At 43.9% G+C, this 24,654-nt stretch overlaps 1 protein-coding gene across 1 annotated transcript; it reads right to left on the reverse strand.

The window, feature by feature from the left end:
• Positions 1–8,056: 8,056 nt before the first annotated feature.
• Positions 8,057–24,188, reverse strand: ercc6l2 (excision repair cross-complementation group 6-like 2). Its single transcript, XM_080764939.1, has 21 exons — positions 24,066–24,188; positions 23,895–23,950; positions 23,155–23,561; positions 22,689–22,805; positions 21,873–22,066; positions 21,431–21,524; positions 21,241–21,308; positions 20,878–21,085; positions 20,641–20,781; positions 19,104–19,220; positions 18,806–18,925; positions 18,140–18,211; positions 17,301–17,446; positions 16,995–17,090; positions 16,727–16,826; positions 15,844–15,996; positions 14,826–14,918; positions 12,097–13,066; positions 11,829–11,998; positions 11,210–11,388; positions 8,057–9,840 (listed from the first exon to the last, which is right to left on the reverse strand). The coding sequence occupies exons 2-21, from the start codon at positions 23,914–23,916 to the stop codon at positions 8,697–8,699; spliced, it is 4,611 nt and encodes a 1,536-aa protein (XP_080621065.1). The 5' UTR covers positions 23,917–23,950; positions 24,066–24,188; the 3' UTR covers positions 8,057–8,696.
• Between the last annotated feature and the right edge of the window lie 466 nt (positions 24,189–24,654).

Consider the following 24,654-nt stretch of genomic DNA (forward strand, 5'->3'; position numbering starts at 1 on the left):
TCCACGTTTGATTCCCTGCTCGCTACAGGTTTAACGCATGCACAAACGTTTACTCAATACTGACACACACATGGACATGAAGGTGTACCTATATGTGGACACACACACACACACACACACACACACACACACACAGTATAAGTATGTACTACCTGGAAGTTTTAACTAAAACACTCACTAATCACAAGGTGACTGGGCTATTTGGACAGCAATGATGGAAGGTCCATCCCAGGAGAGACAGAGAAAGGCAGAAGAGGAAAATGTTGAATGGAGAAAGGACAGGGTGATGATGGAGGGGCAGGGTGTCCCTGAGCTGCGGTGTATGACTGATGGCTTGCCTACAGTATTTCATGTCAGTTACATTCATGATGAAATCATACACGTTGTCTGTCTGGTCCACGGTGGTACAGCATGTTATTAACACTGCCATTGGATTCCTGTTTTTGGATCTGTGGTAGAATAAATAAATATATATACAAGCATCTCCGTAATAACTCTGGTCTATACTGAAATACTCACAGTTACTGTTGTCATACAGTATGGGTACGGTTTTACCTGACGTTCTGACATCCATATACAGTATGGAGCTGGCCTGTACTGACATCCCAATGTTGTTCTGACCCGTCTGACATCACCCCTAGATCTCCATATATGGAGCTGGCCTGTTCTGACATAAACCCTGTACACTCAAGACACGCTCCATATATGGCCAGTACAGAATTAATTCCATATGTTGTTCTGACCTCATCAAACCTCTAGATCTCCATATGGAGCTGGCCTGTTCTGACATCGCTGGCCGTTTCTGACATCACAATATGTTGATCCGTTATCACTATACTAAATATACGAAATCAACCGTTATCAGGACGTTGGAATATGGCCATACTGGCATACTAGACATTGTGGTGTTGTGTTCACCCGGACTGCGCATGCAGGCAGGGTGGTGCAGACATAGCCTGGTCAAGGATTCCCCCTGCTGAACGTGTCATTTCCAAATATTTACTATTCTCTGTCCATCGGGACGTAACTCTGACGGCGCTGAGTCGACTCTGTAGTTTCACTTCCGGATTTCCCAGTATGTTGATTATCACATACTGGGGGTATTTAAGGTGCTGATCACGAACATTCTCTTGATTAAGGGGTGATAGTGATACTGATAACATCCGAAGCGGGTGCGCCTGTTGAATACTTATACACTCCACCTTTCACTCTAACTCAGTTACAGACCACCCTTGCTCGAGAACTGTTCGACCCACTGTCTTCAAATTTGACACATATGCGTTCCACACCACCACAGGGAGTGCAGTGCCCGGTGTCGAGTCCGTTGGACCCACAGTTGTGCAGAACCAACACAAAAGCCTCTGCCCGGGCTCCGGACAGGGCCCAAATCCAGATGACCCCTAGATGTCCATATATGGAGCTGGCCTATTTAGTAGGCCAATGCCCAACGGGCAGCACTCTATCATATAAGAAGGATCAATAGTAAATTACAATACAACATAAGTAAACAGTAAAATTAACTATTGGATATAATTGATCCACAATTCTAGAAGATTTTTTTTCCTAGTTTTAAAGTTTGGATATTGTTGCCTAGTAGTATGAAAATGTATTCCTTTTCCCCCCAAGGTGCAACAACTGTATTTCATTCATGCACATTTTACCATTGACGAATGATATTTTGCTACTTCCAGACTCTAGTGACAGGCTAGCTACTTGTGCCACTAGAGGGCGACATATGTAAAGGTTTCATAGAAGCTTTTCACTCATCTCTATTGTGGCACCTGAAAGTGATCAAGGGTCAGCTACTCTCTGAATCTTCTCTCTACCCTGTAACTAAAGGAATTCAACATTTTCAGTGGTAAGAGAAAGAGTCCAAAACATTGGGCCCCACACATTGCAAGCATCAATGTTTTCTTTCTTTCTTTTTTCTGGGATGGGAATTTCCATGAGGCGTGTTACCTGTAATGTGGCTACTGTGCGCCTCCTACAAAGCCACAGTCTGAACAGTTTGACTATCACCTGCAGCGGAAATCAAAAGTTGTTTTTCCCCCTTTGATGGCAGCTGGGACTTTCCTCACCTGAGGTGATCTGCAATTTTGTGGTACCTTTTAATTTTCTGTTCTCAAACCCTTCATAGATCAAATTATGTGCTTTTTTTTTAGTTTGATGTTCTCTTGAGTTTGATGAGTCAATATAACTCCTGTCATACTAACAGCCGCCGACTAAAGCGATGATGCCCCCAAAGGTGGGGGCAATGCAAAATCTCTGTAACTGTAATCATACATTTCATTAACAACAGGTTTCAGGTTGACAAGGACACAGTTCAACACCAGTGTGATATGATGAGGGCCTCAAATGAGTGGATTATCGACGATGGGGAACAGTAATGGATGACTGCGGCCTATGTGGGTGGCCAGGGATGAAGGACAGTTAGACTCTTTCTACATTATGTGTATGTGTTTGATTAGCGAGGAAAGGGAGTGTGTTGCCCTTTGAGGACGCTTTGTCCATGACTCCTCTCCGCTCCTCGGACATTGGTTGCTTGCTTTCTCAGTAAACAGAGGGGTCCAGGGATGATCCAAGACAAGCACACAGCTACCACGGCCCACCCAGGATCCAAGGTCAGGGCCACTAACCTTCACACACACACACACACACACACACACACACACACACACACACACACACACACACACACACACACACACACACAATACTTATTCAGGTTAGTGCAGGAGTAGGAGTTTAAAACTATAACTCATTCACCTCAATACTTCTAAAAACATTAATACACCAATGAAACTTCTTATTACATACTATTTCCTATAGACTGTATACTACTTTAGCTTGAGTGAAACTGATTTGAGTGAATTATTATAATTATAAGTATACAACCCTTATTTGCCCAATTGCACACTGTGCATTTCATACTGCACATTTCCTGCAGTGGCTTTCTCATGGAAGATTTTTCCAGTACCATAATTTGCTGTGCTTGGTAGTATATGACACACCATGGTAAATATTTGAATATTTAGACTAACTGACATATTTCTGTGACATAATTACTGCCTTGTCTCTCAGAGTCTGTTCTCGAGCCTGTCGTGATGGCTTCTCGGCGAGGAGCTTTTTAAGGGCAATTATTTCTCACTGGAGACCACCTTCTACCCTTTCCCTTATCCACACAGCGGAGGTCTTTTGAAACTCAAGAAGATAATTCCAACCCTTCATCTTCTCCAGAAAGAGCAGACTGTCAGGGACAGGCTGCACCGTCAGCAGAGCAAGGCGAGCTGTGTGAAGGGAGGAAGACACGGAGGAAAGAAGGCAAGAGGCAGCAGAGGCAGAAAAAGCATGGCAGAGAAAGCAGAGGTGAAGGAAGAGGGTGAGACAGAGCGAGAGGATGGAGAGAGAGAGAGGGAGAAGAAAAGGTCGGTGACTTCTTTAACAGCCCAGTGCTCACATATGGCTAGTCTTTGTTTGTGTAGCCCCACTTCAAGGCGAAGGTCCCAGCAAACATAAACAGTAGAGGCTGCAGCTGGAAGCGGGAGGCAGCCGCTTGCTTACCGAGACCCCTCTACGCTAAACAATGGATCAAATGACGCACAGCCCTTTGGCAGTGCAACAGAGGCCCAGGCGGCTCAGAAATGCCTTTCTTCTGTACGTTTATGTCTCTCATCTCTCAATATTTACCCGATGGGAAAACACACGGTTTTCCATTCCTTTTGTTCTGACAGACGGTGTAAGGCAAAAAAAAAAAATCAAGGTTCCTCCTTCCATCCATCTCTCTCTCGCACCTTTGAGGGTGTTCTAAGAGAGGACAAGTGTCTTTGTTGAAATGTTTCTACGGGACTAGATGGGAGAAGGGCACAACATCAAATTCCACTCAGACCAAGCCTGAATAATATCACTACATAGATATTAGTCTGGAACTTTTGGTGTGGAAGAATTATTTCCAAGGGGTGGTTACAGATTCCAATCATGTCACAGCAAAAATTCTCACTTTTAATAGTGGGCTCTGATTCGTCACCCACAACTCTGGGGTGAGTGAAATTTAATTAAAAGTGCCAGACCAATATCTGTCCAGTTTTTGTCCTGTGGCAGATTCATCTGATTTCCAGGCTAACTCAGACCTATGGCTGTGTCTCTGCGCAGGTGTTGAGAGTACATGACACATTTCACTTCCAAACAGTTCATTGATATTCAAACAGAGGATTTCCACTCAATGTCCAGTCATGTTGTGGAAGAAAAAGAGGGACCGAATTGAGGATTAGCCTCTCACTCTTTCTTCCGTATTGTGTGCCTGCACATTTGAGCGGGGAAAGAGAAATGTTGTGTGTAGCCATTAGAGGGAGGGGACTCGGGGAGGGGGGCGTATGTGTGTATCTGGGTTATATCTCTTTTATGATGGGGCACAATGGAGAGCGGAAGTGCACAGGAGCCAGTGAATTAGCCCAAATTACAGCTAACCAGTTCCCTGGGTAACAGCGCAGGAATGAGGGGAGCGATGGAGTGTAATTTCCTAATGAAGGAAGGGGGTAGTGTTGCCAGATTCAGCAAGAGAAATAAGCTATACCAGGTCTATAAAAACAAGCCCAAAAGAAGCAACTATTACTTGAGCACTTCAAATCTGGTAAATTGGTACAATGTTTTCAGATGGGGATACGCAAATGTGTGGCGAAAGTGTGGAAACCCAACATAAAAATGGTTTTAGAACAACATTCAGGAAGCAAGCCCAAAATAAGCAACTACACTACGAAACGAGGCCAAAAAAACACAACCCGCTTACCCGCAACTACCAATGTTTACAAGCAACTTCACATAAAAATAAGCCCAAAGTCGATTATAATAACCACATTAAGCAGACATGGCAACACATTCCCCCTCTGTCCATTTCCATAACAGAAAAATGTACCGCCCCACTCCATGCAATGGAGTCGTTTGCTTGCTGAGTCACCTGCCCCATAGGTATTAGATACGAAAGGTTTACCCCTAGCTCTCGTAAACACATCTAATGTCCACATACCAATCTCTGTAGAGTACTTAATGATAGCTACTTCATTGTAATCAACAATGTCCCATGTGGAGTTATGCATGTGTTGCCCTAAATCCCCTGTGGTTTTAAATGGACATTAATTTGTAATACACTATGCTAGTGTTTCTTCCTTCGTTCTTCATTAGCCAACAGTTTTCGACACACCAGAAATGGTGTTAAATGTGTGGAAACCTGAGCCGGAGAAGGACGGAGGCCCCATGCAGTCTCCGGGTCCCCAGGGGTCAGCAGTCATTCACAGCTTTTTACTAATCAAACCAAACCAGGTGTCACTGGCAGACTTCTGCAAATAAACCCCTATAGTGAGAAGAGCCAGCAGGGCCAGCAGTTCCTCCGTCTGTCCGTCTGTCCAGGCCTGTAACGAACTCACAGACGCTTGGGTTATTGTGGCAGAAGATGTAAACAGACTTCTCAAACTACCCCCAATGTAAGGAGATGAGACGCTAATGGAGGGAGAATTGGAGATGCAAGCTGTCCCTTCTCAAATGTTGTTTCTCAGGACCCTGAAGGTCCTTGCAGACTGGTGCGTTTTGGGATTTGTTTTTTGTTCAGACATTTTTCCACCAGTCTGTAAGGACAATTACTCTTAAGTGTACAAGAGATTGTAGGGGTGCAACAGTTAATCGAACTATCGATTAAATCGATTGTGTACATTCTTTTAATATATATTTTTTAAATATCTGATCTACGGGGTGCCCGCTGGCCAAGTGGTCCAGGCGCATGCCACTTATAGGCTTTGGCCTGACAGCGCGGTGCGTGTTCGAGTCCTGATCATGATGACCTTTGATGCGTGTCTCTCCCCTTCTCTCTCTCACTCTAGCCTGTATCTATTAGCCTGTCTCTAGACTGTCTATCTATTAATTGATACTATCAATAAAGCCCCCCCAAAAAACTGATCTACAATAGGGCTTAAGTGGTTCATCAGACTAATCGACTTTCCATATTCGATAATATAAAATCTGGCACAAAATGTTTTCAGAAATCTGAGCCGGAGAAAGATGGAGAAAATAGCTGGATTTGTTGATGTATAAAAATGTAAAATAATTATCCCCCAAAAACACACTTTTCAATTATTTGATTAATTGAAAAATAATTGTATAGAATGATCTCCAAGAAGGTAATGGATAGTTGCAGTGCAGACCTATAAGAGCGCATGTACTTATTGGACTGAACAAGAGCAGAACATTAAAAGTCTCTGCACTGTGTTGTATCATTTAGGAGCTCAATGAATCACAGGGAATTTGCTTTGCAGTCAGAAATGATATCTCTATCCCATCAACCATCTACACTACAGCGTGGGCCTCCTCTCTATCCTGTCACATCTCAATAGAACCTTGGCCGGCGTCAACTGGGCTGAGAGTGAGACACACTGTCAACATGTCAGTCAATCAACAGTCTTTGTGGCTGCACTTCTCACTTCAGCTCCTTGGTGGAATCCTGTAGGTAGATTTAAGGACAGGAGGGCTTTGTCAGTCACTGGGGCATGCTAGTTATTCTCTATTGGCCTCCAATTGCTGTCCGTCACTTGGTGGGCCCAGCTATTGTCTGCAAAACGCTAAGCCTCAATGCTATCTCGCTCAACCCAGATTATGGCTACAAGCCGACAGATAGAGATCTGCAAATCTAGGGCAAGAGTGGGACAGAGTGAGGGAGGTAGAGGGGGAAAGACGAGAGAAAGGCCTTTTTATTCTCCATCTGTGATTTGAACAGGTGTGAGGCCTGTCCGTGTCTGTTAAGACACATTGTGCACTCTTGTACCTCCCAGAAGGACTTTACATGCAGTCACACACACACACACACACACACACACACACACACACACACACACACACACACACAGCGTTGCGCTGCGAGGCTGCGTGTTCTGTCGAGGCACGTACTCTGTCTTCGTGTTTATTGATAGCTATCAGCACTTTCTCATTTCTGCTAAACAAAACACAACAGAGCAGCTCTCTTTGCAGCTCTGCTTACCTCAGTCAGTACAACAGCTGAAAAGAGGTCAAAGACAGCTGTGAGATTCAGCAATAAGCCACACACGCACATCTCTGAATGAAATTAATTTGAGCATCACACCTAAGTTACAGATTTGGCATAGTATAGCTAGTTTTCGTAATTGACAAATGAGCCATATAATTGTCTTTTCAGCATTACCAAAGTAGATCTTTCGTTCAGCTCACAGAAAACACTTTGTGGAAATGGATGGATGCCTTGGATGGGGCTGTGAGGTGTTTCTACCAACCCCCTATATTACACGCACCCCACCTCCCCTCCCCTCAGTTCCCAGCCTCAGCAGCCTTCAACTGCTTATTGTGATTTCACTAATGGCACAGCAGCCTCCACTCCAAGGGCATTCAAAGCATAACTGAGCCAAGCCACAGACTATCGGGTTACTCAGCACAGCCCTGAGCAGGAGAGCCCCGCCATCTCCACACCACAGACTGTCTGAGAGAGAGAGAGAGAGGTGACAGCTATTAAGGAGCTTTAAGTGATCTCTCTGTGGGACCACCAACAGTACTGGGGTGACGGTTGTGGTATCGCATTATGGTAATTGCTAGAGCAGGCAACAGGTTGGGTTTCCTCTGTCAAACCTTCCACTTAATATCATATTTTACTAATAGTTCTGCATAACAATACTGAATGTATATTACACATGCACGCAACGGCATGAGCACTCACGCACTTGAACAGCCCTCCCTGCTTGCATCAGCCCTGGTAAGAATGAGTTCATGACTTTAGAAGACAGTACAGAAAATTAAGTGTCATTTTCAATATACCTTTGGCTTTTCTGACGCCATAATTTGGGCTTAAACTTTGGATACGGTTCAAACGCCTATCTTTCTTAAGAAGTCAATATTTCCAGATTTGGGAAAATGTATTATTTTCCCCCCACCAAACCTCTCGCATGGCATTGTGTGGTACATCCAAAAATATACCACAGCCATGGGTGGACTACTCAGTTGTGTACACAATAGGCATGATGAGGCAATAGGAGTGATGCCAGGTGAAAACTATAATACACTAATTTATTTGAGTAAAAATAATCCACGTCAGTAAGAAAAAAAGTAAGCAAAAAAAGTAAGCAGTGAACCTGCAACACTTTAAGCTTGACCTTGACATGACCCATAACCACTTAAACCCTATATACTTTGCTGATTTGTGGTCCCACTAATTCTTTCCCTAGTCTACACCAAATCTCTTCACTGAATATAACCGTCCGCATTATCACATGCACAGAAAAGGGACACTAGGGTTCAAGTGGATAAGGAAAAACAACCATTTAAAATGGTTCCAAATGTGCTGTTCATAATAAAAAATAATGAAAACCGCCATAAAATGCAAGTAGAGCCACAGAGCTCGGGGTCCACAGGGGTAAAGTACCTGCCTACTGCCGCAGAGTGGGTTTGAATCCACCTGTGTTCATCCAGCCTGGGAGAGTGTCTATACGAACAAAACACGCACGTGTTCGGGTGAGGGAAGCCAGACAGCGAGGGTGATAATTGTCACTGAAAAATGACAGTTGGAGGAATGAATTGGCATGATGTATCTACAGGGGGAAAATGGGTAAAATTGGTTACTCTAAATTGAAAAGAATACAAATAAAAAGGGAGCAATAGAGCCGTAAGAAAATCTCCCTTGTCTCTCTTGTGTATCATCTCTTCCACAGGAACTTATCGTTGGTCTTCCAGAGCCCAGCTCTCTCTCCATCCTCTCCTGTTCCTGTCCTCCCAGCCGTGAGCTTGGTATTACGAACGCAGACCCTCTCCACCTCCGACGGGTCTGTCAGCCTGTTTATGCTCTCCTCATTTCCCTCGTTCAGGATGTCCCAGAAGTCTTTGCGGCTGCTCTTTGACCTCTGGGAGGGCAAAGTGGCCATGAGTGCCGGTGGTGTGTGTGAGATGGAAGTGGACGGCGGCCGTACAACCGCTGAACTGTCAGTACTGCTTACATTTGCTGAGGCAGGGGGCGTTTTAGGGGGTTGCGCAGCCTTGTGTTTAGATCTAAACAAGTCATCCAGAATGGAGGTGTCTCCTATTAGATCTGTGAGGAGGCATCCAAGGTGACCCTTGGATGTGGACGGAACATCGCTGGGAGAGGATGGTGAGTGAATCTTTGCAGCTTCACTGGTCCTAGCAGAGGGCCTCAGCCCTCGCTCCCTTCCCTGCGCTGTGGGTTTGGATGATGTGGCGGGCTGACCATGGCTGACATCCGGAGAAGAAGGGGTATCTGTGTCTCTGTGGTCCAGGAAAGCAGCAGCAGCAGCAGCCTCGTTCCTGGGCCCCATACCACGGCTGCTGGCCATGTCTGAGCCAAGACCACCACCATCAATAGCAGCAGTAGCTGTGAGGGCTCCACAAGTGGAAACACTAGCCCTCTTTATCCTCTTGTGTTCTCTGGCCATCTCCTCCCGCTCCTCTAACTGAGGGTTTGGAACATCAATCTGGGGTTCTTCAATATTTCTGCATGAGGTTCTGGGCTTTTTCTGGCGTTGTGTACCAGACTTCTGTGCAGTTCTCGACCGAGAGTGAGATTCTATACCGGCTTTGTGGGAGTGTCTGTTCTTTGCGGCCATATGTTTGGATGTGGATGAGGATGAGGAGGGGGGTTGTGCGGTGGCCGTCTCAGGTTCTGGGAAGTGCTTTCTGACCACGTTGGCCAGTTCAGGGTGGTCCAGCGAGGTGTAGTACTGTTGTAGCCAGGTCAGCCTCTGGGCCGAGCTGCTTCTCAGAACCTCTTCTGCAAATTGACGGACTGAAGGTGACTGGAACTTTGCAGACATTTCCTCCAGTTGCTGCCTGCATTAAGCACATGCAAGAGTATTAAGCATAATTATTTGCACGTGCATAAAGAAATGCACACACATTTCATACACACAATGTCGGATGCAAGAACACTTGAGGCAGAACTCACGAAATGCCCACATACACCTTCTAACATCCATTGAAGCTGTCTGCACTGTGAAACCCATAGTTAACATAGGATTACATCTGCCATATGTGAACATAAGCTACTTAAGAGTACCACAGGAAAAAAGTGCTGCGTTACTTGAAACGGCAACAGTACAGTAGCTGAAGGCCTGTACCATTAATCATATATTCTGTGGTTCCATCAGGCTCAGTCTCAGATGAATAGTTCCCTACATATGCAGGCTAATATCCACATTATCCAGACAGACATACAGTATGAGCCCCCCCCCCCCCAAAGCTCCCAGTCAGTCATTAAAAACGTTTGGTCTAACCAGACTCTGGGACAGAAATACTTCAAAGCCACCAGTGGCGCAGCGGCATTACGAGGTGTTGCTACCATTTGTGGCTTTCATTGGAAAAACAATAAATAAAAGCAAACGGCAGTAAAAACCGCTGCGCATGCAGATTTAAATCATTTAACGACAGAGTTAATTGAGGGGGGGAAGGGATATCAATATAACCAGTGTATGTTTTCACTCCCTACCGAGACCCTGAGCAAAGACAAGTCTTCCCCAGGGGAGTGAGATTGGTGCCACAAGGATGCGTGTGTGTGTGTGTGTTGAGGGATATGCGAGAGTGACGCAACAAGACAGAGGCAAGTGTGTGTACATTATGTGTGTATGCGTGTAAGGATGTGTCTGCGCGCATGTGGTGGGTTTGGAAGGCCTCTGGCTGTCCGTGTGTGTGTGGGGAGGGGGTCTCAGGAGGGCTGTGGTTCGGGGAGGGGAAAAGTCCTGAATACAACTGGGTAATCTTTGGCGTGATGCTGGGAAATAGGTGGGAGGGAGAGCTCAGAGGTGGTCTCCCTCCCTCTCTCGGTCTCTCTTTCTCTCTCTCTCCAAACACACGCTTGCACATACAGTACGTACCGACACGCACAGACATCCCCTCAAGCCCAGGCGGGGGCGCTCAACACTGTGACTGCGGTGAGATTTGGCCTACTTCCCCCTCGCTGCCAGGAATTCCTTCTCCTCTTCCCAGCCCTCCTGTCCTCATCTCGCCAACTCCATTCTCCGCCCGCACTTCACACTATCCACAGTCATTCCCTGCTCTTCTCCTCTGGTCTATACTCGCTTATCTGCAGGCTTGTCTCTCCAAGCGCCTCCATTATATCCTCCATTTGTTCTCTCATTGTCCTCGTGTAATTTCTCCTGCATGCATACAATACATTCACTTTTCCCCCCTCTCCTCTCCGTACCTGCATATGGCTCGGGGAGTCTGTCCAATGATGAAGGTTGTGTCTCTGTGGCGGTGGATAGTCTTTTTGGTGAAGGTGACTGGGTGGTCCGTGCCAGGCCTCTCTGTAGCTGCCAGCTGCCCTTGGACAACAGCAGGGTGGGGCGGAGAGTCTGGAGGACTCTCATCAGACTCTGAACTCTGAAAGCCAGTTCAGATGTAACCATAGTCAGAGCTTGAGGCTATTCACTTACTGGTAAAGCAAGTTAAAATGTAAAAGGGAACTACATCGCAGGACTACACATTCTTGCCCAATCATTGTTTTTATTGTTTAATTACAGGAATTTAATTGTCAAATTACCGGTAATCATTGTAATATATGTTGTATTTGGCCTATTCCAGAATTGCATTGATCAATCCAAGATACTTTTTTTATATTTAGTTAAAAATATGTGTTTTCTTCCTATAATAAAAATGTATCCGCAATTCTGGAACCCAAATATTCCCATATATGCACTCATGGGGTTAATCCAATCATCACAGAATTCTTGTCATGTGAGAAGAAGTGATAGAAGCCACAACATATTTTAGATTTGGGGCAATATAATTATAAAAACTTGTAAACTATACTAGACCACTACCAATGGGAAATCGACCTCCTCTGGGCCCAGAAGAAGATTGGCTGGGAGCTGAGAGTACATGTTGTGTTTAAACACGTCTCGCAGTGCAGCCCTGCTGATTCGCTCCTCCGCCTTGCTTCCGCCCACTACGCGCTGGTTAGAGTGAGTATATACCACCCCCTGTACCCAACCTAGAAACAAAAACAAATGTACAATTTAAGATAGATACTACTACAATTTAAGACAGACAGACAGACAGACAGACAGACAGACAGACAGACAGACAGACCTAGCACATGGTCAATGGTCGCTTCCATTCCTTTGGATCCTGGGGATGTCTGAGACTTCAGTCCTGTGAATGAGACAGCTCTGGGTCTCTCAGGAGGACCTACCCCGTCTGTCCTTGCTGCTACTTTATGACCACACGTCTGTCCTCTTTGTCCATCCGTCGACGCTCCAGTGCTGTGCGTTTCCATTTTCTGTGCGGTTGTTGTAACATGGCCTCGTTTAGGTCTCTCAATACGAGTATGTTCTTCATCTGAGGAAGTGAATGACTCTATGTGTTCAGAGTGTTTGGACCGGGACTGGGCCATGCCACTAGCACGCATCTTTTTTCTGTCGGTCACTCGTCCTTTGTCTCCCCATCTTGCCATCTTGGGTTGAGTAGCCGCACACAATTCCAAGTCATCCGACTCGTCGGAGTGACAAGCGGCGTGATGTGCTCTGCGTAACGTTTTGGCCTTGGTAGCTTTTGCTTTGGCTGAACTCGAATCTCCGTCAATTCCTTCCTCCGCTATTCTGTTCTTTGTCTTCATCACATCATTCAGGCCAGATTTCTCTCTCCTGCCGTTGTCCCTCTCATCCAATGGAGAGGGTCCTCCTCTACTATGGGGACCCCTAGGCGAGGGGCTGTCTTTCTTCTCTGAGCTCCCCGCAACTTTCAGGTCATCCTCCGAGTCGCTCTTTCCCCCAGACTCCCCCTCGCTGTGACTGCTGTCCCCCAGCCCTGAGCCAGGCTTCACCACAGCCCTCTGAAGCAGTCTGGAGAACCCATGCTGGAGGAGACTCAGTCGGCCGGGATCTGTGGAGTCGTTTGTGGCCCCAGTCTCATCCACCCCACCGTGGTGCAGGGCCTTCCTCCTAGACCCCCACTGCTCCTCATCCTCACTCCCACTGCTGAAGTCCAGCACCCCTCTGGCAGTCCCTGATGCATCCCTGTTCTCCTTGGCTGCTTCGTCATTCAGTTTGGGGGCATTTTCCTGTGACGGAATAGTAACATCAAGTCAGAAGAATCAGAATCAGAATCAGAAAAGGTTTATTGTCATTGTTCAATTAAGTACAACGAAATTGCGATGAGTGCACTCTCACAGAAAAGTACTTCCCTCAAACACTGCAATTAAATAAAAAATGACAGCTGTCTCATATCCATCTGACAGTCCTCTGTAGGAAACCTGCCAGATACCTGAAGCCATAAATCATAATAAACATAAACATGACACATGCTCCACAGAGATGATGTAATATGAGAAAAACAATACGCTGCACTGTAACAGACATACAATACTATTTATGTGAATGGTCCTTTATGAGGACGACCACCAACAGTCATGCTAAGTTCACAAGATTTGCCAACCAGATGAAGTGCCCAGATGTCCATGGTGCCTACTTGCCTACTGTATCGAATTCATTAAAATGATGAGCTCCATAAATTCAGCTCATTAGAGTAATTTAAAAAGGAAAATCAAGTAGGTGCTCGCTGCTCAGTGGACTCAAGGTGCAGAAAAGTTTACAAAGTACGGCTGGTGCTTCAAAGATCAAAGGGACTAAATGCTGAAGAAAAGGCAGCGGATCCGAGCTCTGGATATAAAATCAAGGTACTTTATTAATAAAGTAAAAACGCCATAGCAAATCACATCTTACTCCAGGTGACTCCTCCCCTTCACATTCAATAGATCCCATGGTCTTTTGTGGCCAGATGTAATTTCCTGGGGTCTAGTAGGACTATAGTAATTAATAATAAAGAAGTCGCCGTAAAATGTTGTAAAAGAAAATACATATTTAGCTACCCCTGCACCCTCTCAAAAATAGTTAAGATCTCTAAAACAAAAGAAACAGCAAATGAAAATAAATACATAAATAAAATAAATAACACTCATCATTTAAATTTCTCAAACATGAAACCTAAAACATGAACCTTAACCAATGAAAAGAGCTTGTGAACTAAATAATAACTACAGTGGATTCATTGGAACACGTTTTCAGGAAAGTAGCGGTTTTGGACGTACAAGTTTTCCTCCCCGACAGCAAGGATGTGCTATGAAGCCCTGGTGCACGTTGTATGGTCCTACATCTATCTCTATGAAGCCCTGGTGCACGTTGTATGGTCCTACATCTATCTCTATGAAGCCCTGGTGCACGTTGTATGGTCCTACATCTCTGAACGGCCACAGTGGTTAGAAAGTCCCATAAAAAGGGCCGTGTGCTGTGCAGAGCAAAGAGCCTTTGCTGGGAACTGTCACGGGATGATAAGGGGCATTGCTGTGTAAATAAACAGCTGAACTGCACAAGATAGGCTTCAGTGTGGTCTGCTCCCTCCATTAGGACACTAGGTAATTATGGCCAGCTGTTAGACACAGCATCAGACAGAGAGAGAGAGAGAGAGAGAGAGAGAGAGAGAGAGAGAGAGACAGCATCAGACAGACAGACAGAGAGAGAGAGAGAGGAGAAATGTAGAGGGGATAGAAGACAAAGTGGAAAAAGGTTACATGGAGGAGGTGGGTTGGTTGACTGACAGACAGGAAGGCCCATGTGTGAGGTTCAGAACCATTTTTCACGTGGGAATGGAGGGATGTGCGGGCCGCCTGGGAAATGAGAGGGAATGAGGGATGGGAAAGACGAGTGCCCTGTGTTCTGGGAATGAGGGATGGGAAAGACGAGTGCCCTGTGTTCTGGGAATGAGGGATGGGAAAGACGAGTGCCCTGTGTTCTGGGTCTCTGAGAACGTCAAGAGTTACTCACGACAACAACCCCCTTCCTCTCCTCCTCCTCCTCTTCGTCGTCCATGTGTGTGCAGGAAGTCATCATTACGCCCGCTTCCACTCGCCCCTCTCGCTGTGAAGAAGAAAAACCTGTGTGAGCCCTGCAACCTCGCATCAGCACAATCAGGGGTATTTTTCTCTAAGCCCTATACACTTTGTTGCATGATAAATAGCAAAAATAGACCCTTTACAAGCTCGCAATTGCTATTTTCACTATTTGTGAAGGGGAGCAAAGTTAATTTAAAATGTCGAAAGTGTTCCCGAAATAGGGGTGTCAGCATGGATGTGTTAAGACTTTAAAAGCTGATTTATACTCCCTCATACGACGGTACAGACGCTTGATGAGGAGTCAATCTACAATCTCACAACGTGTCCTACTCCTGTGAGTATAAATTAAGCTTGAGCCAGATTTACGTACATGAAAGGTGCAGCGCACAATTTGTGCTCGCAATCTGCATGAAATTATCCTCTGATATAATGCACTATGGCAGCAGGATGGAATTGGAAACATTGTGATACATTCAAGGATGTCTTTGATTTCTTCCAGTAATCATTGCATGGCTGTTTATCTGTAGACCAGTGGTTCTAAAACTTTTACAATTCATTTGGTTTCATTTGAACAGTATTCTGTCAGTTACAGATTTGAAAGGGTCTATTTAGAACCCCCTAAGAAACCCTGAGGCCCCACTTTGAGACCCACTGCTGTAGAACATATTTTGGGTATCTCTTTGTCTCCTTGCTATAATTACTGCCATTTCCATTACAATCTTACTTTAATATAGACCAGGGGTTCTCAATGTTTTTGGCTGGGGACCCCCGGAAATTCTTTGGCCATGTTTGGCTTTGTCTGACTGTCTGTGTATGTGTATGTGTATGTGTATGTGTATGTGTATGTGTATGTGTATGTGTGTGTGTGTGTGTGTGTGTGTGTGTGTGTACAGAAATGTAAAAAGCTTAAACTTAAAGAAAGAAAATCTGGATCTGGTTGGAAATCTGACCTCAAGTATAGTGCGTGTGAGGCAGGTTCCCCGGGTCTGCAGTCTGAAAAGGTTCTTTATCCCAAACAGCTCCCCCTTATGGCCATCGATCCCTTGGACCGCCTCAAAGTAGCGCCGGGCACTCTGCCTGCCCACCACTGAAGAGTCTAGTTGCTAGGATGACAAAGAAGGGACAGTAATTAGCTATAAACTAAAGTATTTGCCATAGGCTAATTTATACACGTCTACACAGATTGTCAAGAAGTTCCAGATTCTCTTCATTTCCTGGTTGTTGAGGTGCATTCACATTAGGTGAGACATGAGAGGTATACTTGGTTGACAGGAGTCCTCTGGCCCCACCAAATGTCTTTGCTGAAAATAGCTGATGCACAAGCTCAGAATGTGAGCATATAGAGCTGATATTTTGCCAAATGTTCACCTATTATGACATGGTTAGAATAGGCTAGTGTTCATTTTGACCTTGTGTGTATTCATTTCATTGTACATGTTTATTTTGTTTTTGAAAAATCAGACCCATCTGAACTGAGTGGTGCTGTACTTGTACTGTACATACGTACATGCGTGGGTGTGTGCGTGCTGCACAACAGTGACACTTGGTGGGGAAAAAACGCTACTTCCGTGCTCAGACGGACGCAGCCAGCCAGCCAGCCACTCAACCAGGGACACAGCCAACCAGGGACACGCATAGCTAATGGGGTGGCTCCACCACTCAAAAAGGAAAATAGGAAAGCAATAGTGTTTGAATTGAAATTGTATGACTTTATCCTGTGCTTCACAATAAAGATATTTGAAACAGAATATGCTAGTGTCCAAGTGGTTGAGAGCATGGCTGTGTCTGAGTGATTGCATGTGTGAATGCAGGGTTAACAGCCCAGTACTGTACCTGTTTGTAAACTTGTCTGAGGTACATAACCTCCTCCACTGTCCCCAGTGAGATCAGCCGAAGCACACTCACATCCCTGCACTGGCCAATACGATATGCCCTGACGAGTACAAAGGTGAAATACATTGTCATGTGATGTGGATCAAATCAGCATTACTGGCCAGGCTAACCTACCGTCTATGGCACTTGTTTTCAGTGTGCAAACAAGATACAAAATAAGCATGAAATGCAGAAGATCTGCCTTGACACGACTGATAAACTACTGTACCTGTCAATAGCCTGCAGGTCATTAGCGGGATTCCAACTGGGGTCAAACAGCACCACCACATTGGCACCGACAAAATTAAGACCAAGACCACCCGCCCTGAGAATGGAAATGAAACATTGGACACTATTAAGTCTGACTCATACTTTGTTGCGCACCAGTGTCATTCACCAATATAGCCTACCATCTACAAGCTCACGTGTCGTGAGAATGTAGATCAGCATGCTACGAAGCATAAATCAAGCTTTAGTAACAATGAATTTAGCAGAACATATACAGCTAAATGTTGTGGTTGACAGGTAGACTAACATGGTAGAAACCAGACAGAGGCTGGTCAGAGGGCTGCTGTTGAACTCTTTGACGATCTTGATTCTTTCTCTGGCGTTGGTGGTGCCATCCAATCGGCTGTAGTCCAGCCCTTCGGCCATACAGTAGCTCTCCAGCACATCCAATAGCTGGAAATTCCATCACACACCCATCATCTTTATATATACACACTGTAGTAATTATAATAACTGTATATTCTGAATATGTCATTAAAGGAGACTTCCAGTGAATTCTTACATAACTCCCTCCCGAGCCCACCGCAGCTCCGACAGTCACGTATTTTGATCGCTCAAAAAAAATTGTATTTATATCTGTCTTTCATAATGACTAGATTAGCGTTTTGTCCTAAATGGCTGCCATAAAAAGGCAATTTACCATTAAACCCACTGCGCATGCTCCGAGCTGCGTTGCGCTTGGATGGTGTTATGTAATTATCACCTGTACAACTCGTACATTTATATACATATTATAGTCCCATTTAGGCTTGCACAACCAAGTGCTGGCACTGCGATGCCTACAGAGTCAAGTGAGAGGCCTTTAAATATGACCTCATAGCAGCCAGAAGGCATGAAATATTATCATACTGTCTCAGGTGACAACTGTTAAACCTTGCACTTCAGCTAATCGTCTTAAAATCTCATAATTGCTCTCACGAATAAAACCCAAAAGCTTAGCTATTAATCTAGCTAGCACGTCAATATAAAACCATGTCTCCTTCTACTATTTTGTGTCCTTTTAGAATGTGCTCTCTCTCTCACTCACTTTCTCATTCACACACGCATCCATGTACCAGTATGCTGCATGAAGATACACCCACTCACCTTAGTGGAAAGAGAGAAAAGAAGCACTTTATCTCTCCTCTGCGTGTAATATTTCAGCAACTTTTGCAGAACCTGAAGAGGAAGCATGGAGAGGTTAACACAAATTCTACTCCTCCGGCACCAGGTGGGTGATTGTTTTTTTTTTCTAAATATTTTTTATCCCACGATTTTGTAACCCATTTTTTACCCCTGTGTCAATTATCTAATGTGATCCTGGGCTCTACACACCCTCCACCAACCTAGTCCCCATATATGGGGGACATGGGGAGAGCAATGGACTTGAACTCATGCTTCCTTCATGTCCGAGTGTCCAAGTTGCTCCTTTACACTTGACAGGGGGGAGTTTCCCTGGTTGGACGTAGCGCGTGGTATTCCAACCAGTTCCTTTCCCCTCCATCAGGCTGGCCAGGGGGAAGCAGTTTAGAGACCAGGATTACTGCATGTTTTTTGTGAGGGTACCTACCTACCCTAGGTGACACAGGGAGAACATGCAAACTCCACACAGAATGGCCCTTTCGCCAACCCCTCCTCGGGTATGGGCACTGATGACGCGGAGGAGGAGACACGCCCACAGCGTCCCGAGTGGGAATCGAACCCAGGACCTTCTAGCTGTGAGGTGACAGCACTACCAGGTGGATGATTGTGTAACTAACATACATCACACACCTTCATTTTCCCACTGTACATGGGGTCTGACATGGCCTCGAACGCTTCGTCTTTGCGCCTCTGTACAAAGTCTGGAAACTTCTGGAAAACCTTTTCACAAACGGCACCGACTAACTTTTTCTGGAAAAGAAAAGAAAACCACACAATGAGTAGTGAATCCCAAACCACAGTGGGAAGTTAAGTCTGGAGCACATTGTGCAATCTGCTCCGTAAGCCATGTGAAGATTTAGTGTCGCCTAACACTTGAGAGAGTGGTCATGATCTATTATACAATATCAGTTGTAGGGCATGTCGCTACCTGTTGCTCGCTGGTGCCTGCAGTGGACTGGAGCAGTGCTGCATGGTTGGCTACCTTCCTCAGCATGGCCAAGTAACCAAAGTAGAGCTGCTTCATTCCCATACCCTGTGAGTTTTCCTGCAATAAGAGGAAGCCAAAGCCATAGTTTAACTCAGGCCTAGTCCACAGGTACATTTAAGAGGGTTTTTCCTCCTGTAAGTACTGTTACAAAAACAGATCTCTGTCCAATGATAGCGTGTAGCAGTGCACATTTAGAAAAGAGATCAGAAAACAAGGTGTGATTATTAACAGTTATTGTTTTTGTCTGTTTTTTTCTTCTTCTTCCACCTAAAATAGCAGTTCTGGCTGAACGGTGCAGTCGGCTTTCGTGAAACTTGGCAATATGGTAGAGGGCCATGCCAAACCGTGAGGATGCGATGCGAAGCCCACAACCATTGGCCAAAGGGTGGCGCTATAGCACTCAATTGAAAATGCAAACTTTGACCATGCATAGCTCATGAAACGTTTGACCGTCGGCAATAAAACTTTGATACACACATGCCTCTCCTCATGCCGAACAAGTAGTGTGTTCTTATTTTTTACCTCTGACCCTTAGATCACCCGCCATTCAGAATAAAGAAATTTAAGTGAAAACATGAAGTTTTCATGAGTCAATGAAAATTGCTGGTTTGTGAAAATTCTTCTTCTGCCCATAATAGATACATGCAGCTTCATATGCTTATGAAACTTTACAGTATGGTAGAGGGTCATGCCAAATAGCACTGAAACCAGTCCAATTTTTTTAAATTAAAACTTTGAACAGGCATAACTCATGTCTCATTTGGCCAAAAGTCATGGCACTTGTTTCCACATGTGCCTTGACTCATGGGGAATACATCTGTCACTTTGACCAGTAGTCCAACCTCAGTTTTTCCACCATTTTGAACAGTTAAAAAAAAAAAAAAACACAGATTTTCTGCCGGGATTTTTGTGTGAAATGTTCTACACACAATCTATGGACCAATATCTGAAATCCCAGTTGAAGAGAAGTTTGTACCTGACAATTTGTACAAAACAATATAGCTCCAAGCAGCGATAACAGGTACTTTGAACAGGCATAACTCATGCCTCGTCTGTCTGTCTGTATGTTTGGGGTACGAACATCTGCAATACCGCTGGGTAACCTAAAGTGGCACTGTTGAGCAGCATAAAAGGGCTTATTGCTTGGTCCAGCTATATTTATTATTATTATGAACCGATTGTTTGACAATAGTTGCAATAATTCAAAGTTAGTGTTTACTATGTATTCATATGCTTGTCCTTTCGGCTTTCTTTTACTTAAATACATTCCATCAATCTTTAAACTCCAGTCTGCCTCCCCGTGCGGCTAGAACATGACATATCTGACCTCTTTACTATCATAAACATTTTCATTTTCAAATATGCTGCAGCATTGAAAAAATAATAACAATAAAAAAACAATTGTACATACCATCACCTAGATTCTTTATTTTAACAGAAACGCAGAAGTAAACTAAAATAATAAAATAAAACTAACCTTATAGCAGCAGCTCTGTCGAGTATATCCACTCTGACAGTCACACTTTTCTCCGGAACGCAGCAGTAGTGTGACATCTTCACTTTCCAAGACTGTCTTATACACGGTCTCTTGGAAGTCTGTCAGAGAACAATACACCATCTAGCAAAAAAACACACAACACAGTAGCTACTCAAGAGAATGGGTTTTAGAATACTGAAAATACTACTGTGATGAGCTTGTGTCAGTTTGTCGTACCCTGTCATCCTTCTTCGGGAGCTGATCTTTGATGAGAGCTTTGGTCCTTCTGAGGAACCAATGGGAAATCTTCTTTGCCAGGGCTCGGACGGCCTTCCGCGCTGTAGCTAGGGTGCGCTTGGTTGCACTGTGTCTCTGTCCCTGCTCAATTGGATATGAAACCTTGTTCTTGAAATAACCCAAGCTGCCGAGACAACTCGGTATTGCCCTAAATAGAATATATAAGAGACATTTAGATTAGTAGGAAACTGACAAACAAAAAAGTGGAGATAACGCCACACACCACATCATCACTCATCAGTAAGCTAAATAAATGTGCCTTCATAGTGAGCTGCTGAATTAAATTAAGTGATGTACACGTACCAATCCATGACACACCAGAGTTCTTCAAGGCTATTCTGTAAGATGGTGCCGGTGAGACCGATTCTGATCTAAAATGGTAAAATAGTAAAAACACAATGCTTATCTAAAAACAGATTCAAATTATGAACAATATTACTAAAAGCAAAAGCAAATTAATCCCAACTGTGGCAGCATACTGTAAAACTCTGACCTGACATCTCAGCTCCTTCATGGCCTGGGTGATCTGGGATTTGGGGTTCTTTATCTTGTGGGCCTCATCCACAATCACAGCAGACCAGACTATGCTGCAAGGAACGTAAATGTAAATTTCTGTTACAAACTGGAAATAAGTAACATTAACCACTGACTTGTAAAAATGTGTAACCCATTAAGACCCGAGGCCGATTCTACAAATGCCTTCTATCAGTAGTTCTCACACTTTCAAGAAAAAAAAGTATACAGTATGTACAAGCTCAGAGCATGGCACAGGGTGACGTGCTTGTAGGTCTGCTACATTTGAATAGCCAATGCAAAAATAAAAATATATATGTTTTTTTTTACTGTGCGCGACCGTTCTCGCCTGGAAAAACATATTTTTTTCCCACATTGTGTGTTTACGTATGTGTGTGTGGGTGTCAGTGTTTTAGGCTTACCTATTGAACTGGTCCAGAGAGAGGCGGAGGGTCTCATAGGTGGTGAGTGCAATCTCAGAGCGTCCATTCTTGACACGACTCAGCTCCTCCTCTTTTCTCAGCCCGTGGACAACCACAGTCCGGAAGTGACCCCACGTTTCAAGCTCATCCTTCCAGTTATAAAGCACCGACAGTGGGGCTACGATCAGGAACACCTGGACACATTTACACAGATATATGTGCACAATTCATGTTGGCTGGAAAGACATCGCCTATACATATTCTATTACTGCCCTAAAGTGAAGTTGCTATAATGGATTGCTATAATGGATCAAATGCAAACATAAAATTACCAAGGAAAAATGGGGCAGAGCAGCGCATGCATTTTATGTGTGTCTCATACTGTACAATGACAATTAGGGAATATATTAGCTTATAAGTTAGGCTATCAGATCAGAACACCCGAACATTTTCTAACGACGAATAATAATAATAATACCATCGTCGATCCAGAGCCATAGAGTAGAAGAGTTGTGACAAGTCAAAGATAGTAGAGAGATGGAAGATGGTGTACTGCAGTGACAGAATACACACCAGTGTCACTGACAAGCAAACTTAAAAACTACAGACTGGCAGCCAAGTAGCCTAGCATCCTACTACTACTTACCTACATGTAGGCAGCAAGATGGCTCCCAAATAAACCAAAATCCTACCGAACGCGTCACTATGCCCTCCCCCTATAGTAAAGGCTAAGCATGTTTTTCCCCATAATAATTCACCCTGTGATTCTGTTATCACCTTCAGACTGCAGTGCTAAGTACAGTATATGATACCTACTTTTTTAGGTTTACTCTGCTGGGAGGGCATCTGAGTCAATAGAAACTGAGGCCTATTGTTTTCAATGTCCTTCCATGTCCCCGTTTTGTGCAACACAGAAGCAAGGAAACCAATGACCTAAGAAGAAAAAGACAGACAGACAAACAAACAAACAAACAAACAGATATTAACACATTAAAACTGGGAAAGCATCTGTGTCATTTTAGATTTGAGCTAAAAAGCATCGCTTTGGCTATTCAATAATAGCAGATATCCAAGCTCATAGTGCGTCATTTCATGCTGCGCTACAATCTTGTACATTTTGCTATTTTAGAAAGATCTTGAAAAGAATGTGCAAATCTTTGAAGTTTGAATATATATTATTTTAAAGCGAACATTTTTAACTCAAATCTCTACTTACATATTTTGTACAAGGGGTCCCTTGTACAAAATATGTTGAGATGGGGGGAGAAAGGCTTGTTTGTACCTGCACAGTCTTCCCCAGACCCATGTCATCCCCCAGGATACACCCTCTGGATCGGGTGTAGTTGTTATAAATGAATCTGATGCCATCTCTCTGGTAATCCCTGAGGTATCTGTTGATGGTGTATGGGACCTCTTCCCCTTGAGACATAACCAAGGGCTCACAGGTCCCATGGTGTCTGAAACTGCTGGGGAAAAAAGGTTTCTCCTTTGTCAAGTTACTATTAGAACCTATTTTCTGTAGTTTTGAGATAGGCACCTCCTCCCTCTCCCCTTTCTCTGCATCAGCGAATACCACAGATGCAGTGGTATCGTTGTCATCAAATGTAGAGAAAAGTCTCTGGATTGTGGCTTCTCTCAGGTTTCCATCTCTAGAGCTAGGAGCCAGGCATCTGTCACCTTCGTGCCATACTGTTAAAAGACATGATGTAAAAATGTTTGTAAACTTGTAATTTAGTATTCTGTCCTTTTGATTGATTTATTTATTTACCGTATTAACAGTTTGCAGAATTACAGTAGATTACAAGAGGGTCCACCATGTTCAATTCATCTAAACATTTAGAGACGTACAAATAGACACTTCCATATAGAACAGAACAGGAATTCATCATCCTATATTGACGTAAAGAGATAAATATTTTTACTTAGTGAAGACTTTAGTGAAATAACCCGTTTCATTTATATGGAATTATACGACAAGAGGAAGTAGCTCAATTTGAAATGTCAAATAAATACATTTCACACCATTGTCATCAGCTGAAGCCATCAGGAAGCATTGCGCTCTTCTCTTCAAGCTGAGCCTGTGGAAGTGTGGATGGATGTAAAGTTAGCTTTAGCACGCTTAGCTAACCTTAGACCAGAAGTCTGCATAGAGAGGTTTATAAGAATATCTATTATGTTATCTCCGTTAATTACCTTGAATAAAAGACTGAGGTATAGTTTAGTTATTTGTGTTCAGAGATAAAGTTGTAGATATAGCCTCCTTTATCCGAAACGCACTGACTCTGGTTGACAACAACAGCGCTGCGTGTGGTAAGTGGTCGATGTTTATCTATTTTACAACAAGACTCGCACTTTCCAAACATATGACTTTACTGTAAAATAAAATACAATTAATTCACCTAGCTATTAATTGTAAGTAAATTTTATTAAGAATAACCGTACCCTTATCCCTAGAGTATCGTACATTTTTAAGCATTCTCTCGAGTTGTATAGAAAGTGCTACTTTAAATTCAGAAGTTTTTTGTTTGTTTTATTGTTTAATAATAATATAAAACAAACAAAATAAATAAATAAAGAATAGCAGCAATGGTTCAAGATTCAAGATCTTTATTAGCTGAGCTGAAATGCACAACAGTAAAAGGTAAAAGGTAGGCAGTAGGCTATTAGTTTTGGTTCCTCACAAAATTAGCTCATCTTCTAACTAAATGCACCATGTGTATGTAATCAACAGTAAATATGGATTAAGTTTGGTTCATCAAACGTGTCCTATGCCTATTTAGCC

Source organism: Protomyctophum bolini, assembly GCF_963924005.1.
Source record: "Protomyctophum bolini genome assembly, chromosome: 6".
NCBI lineage: Eukaryota > Metazoa > Chordata > Actinopteri > Myctophiformes > Myctophidae > Protomyctophum > Protomyctophum bolini.

Excerpts from the sequence above, each read along its gene's own strand:
- ercc6l2 (XM_080764939.1), bottom strand. The coding sequence starts at position 23,916 with ATGGCTTCAGCTGATGACAATG. Across the intron at positions 19,221-20,640 it reads GACAGAGCTGCTGCTATAAG|GAAAACTCACAGGGTATGGG; the intron begins GTTAGTTTTATT and ends CTCTTATTGCAG. Across the intron at positions 16,827-16,994 it reads GACCTGCAGGCTATTGACAG|GGCATATCGTATTGGCCAGT; the intron begins GTACAGTAGTTT and ends TGTACTCGTCAG.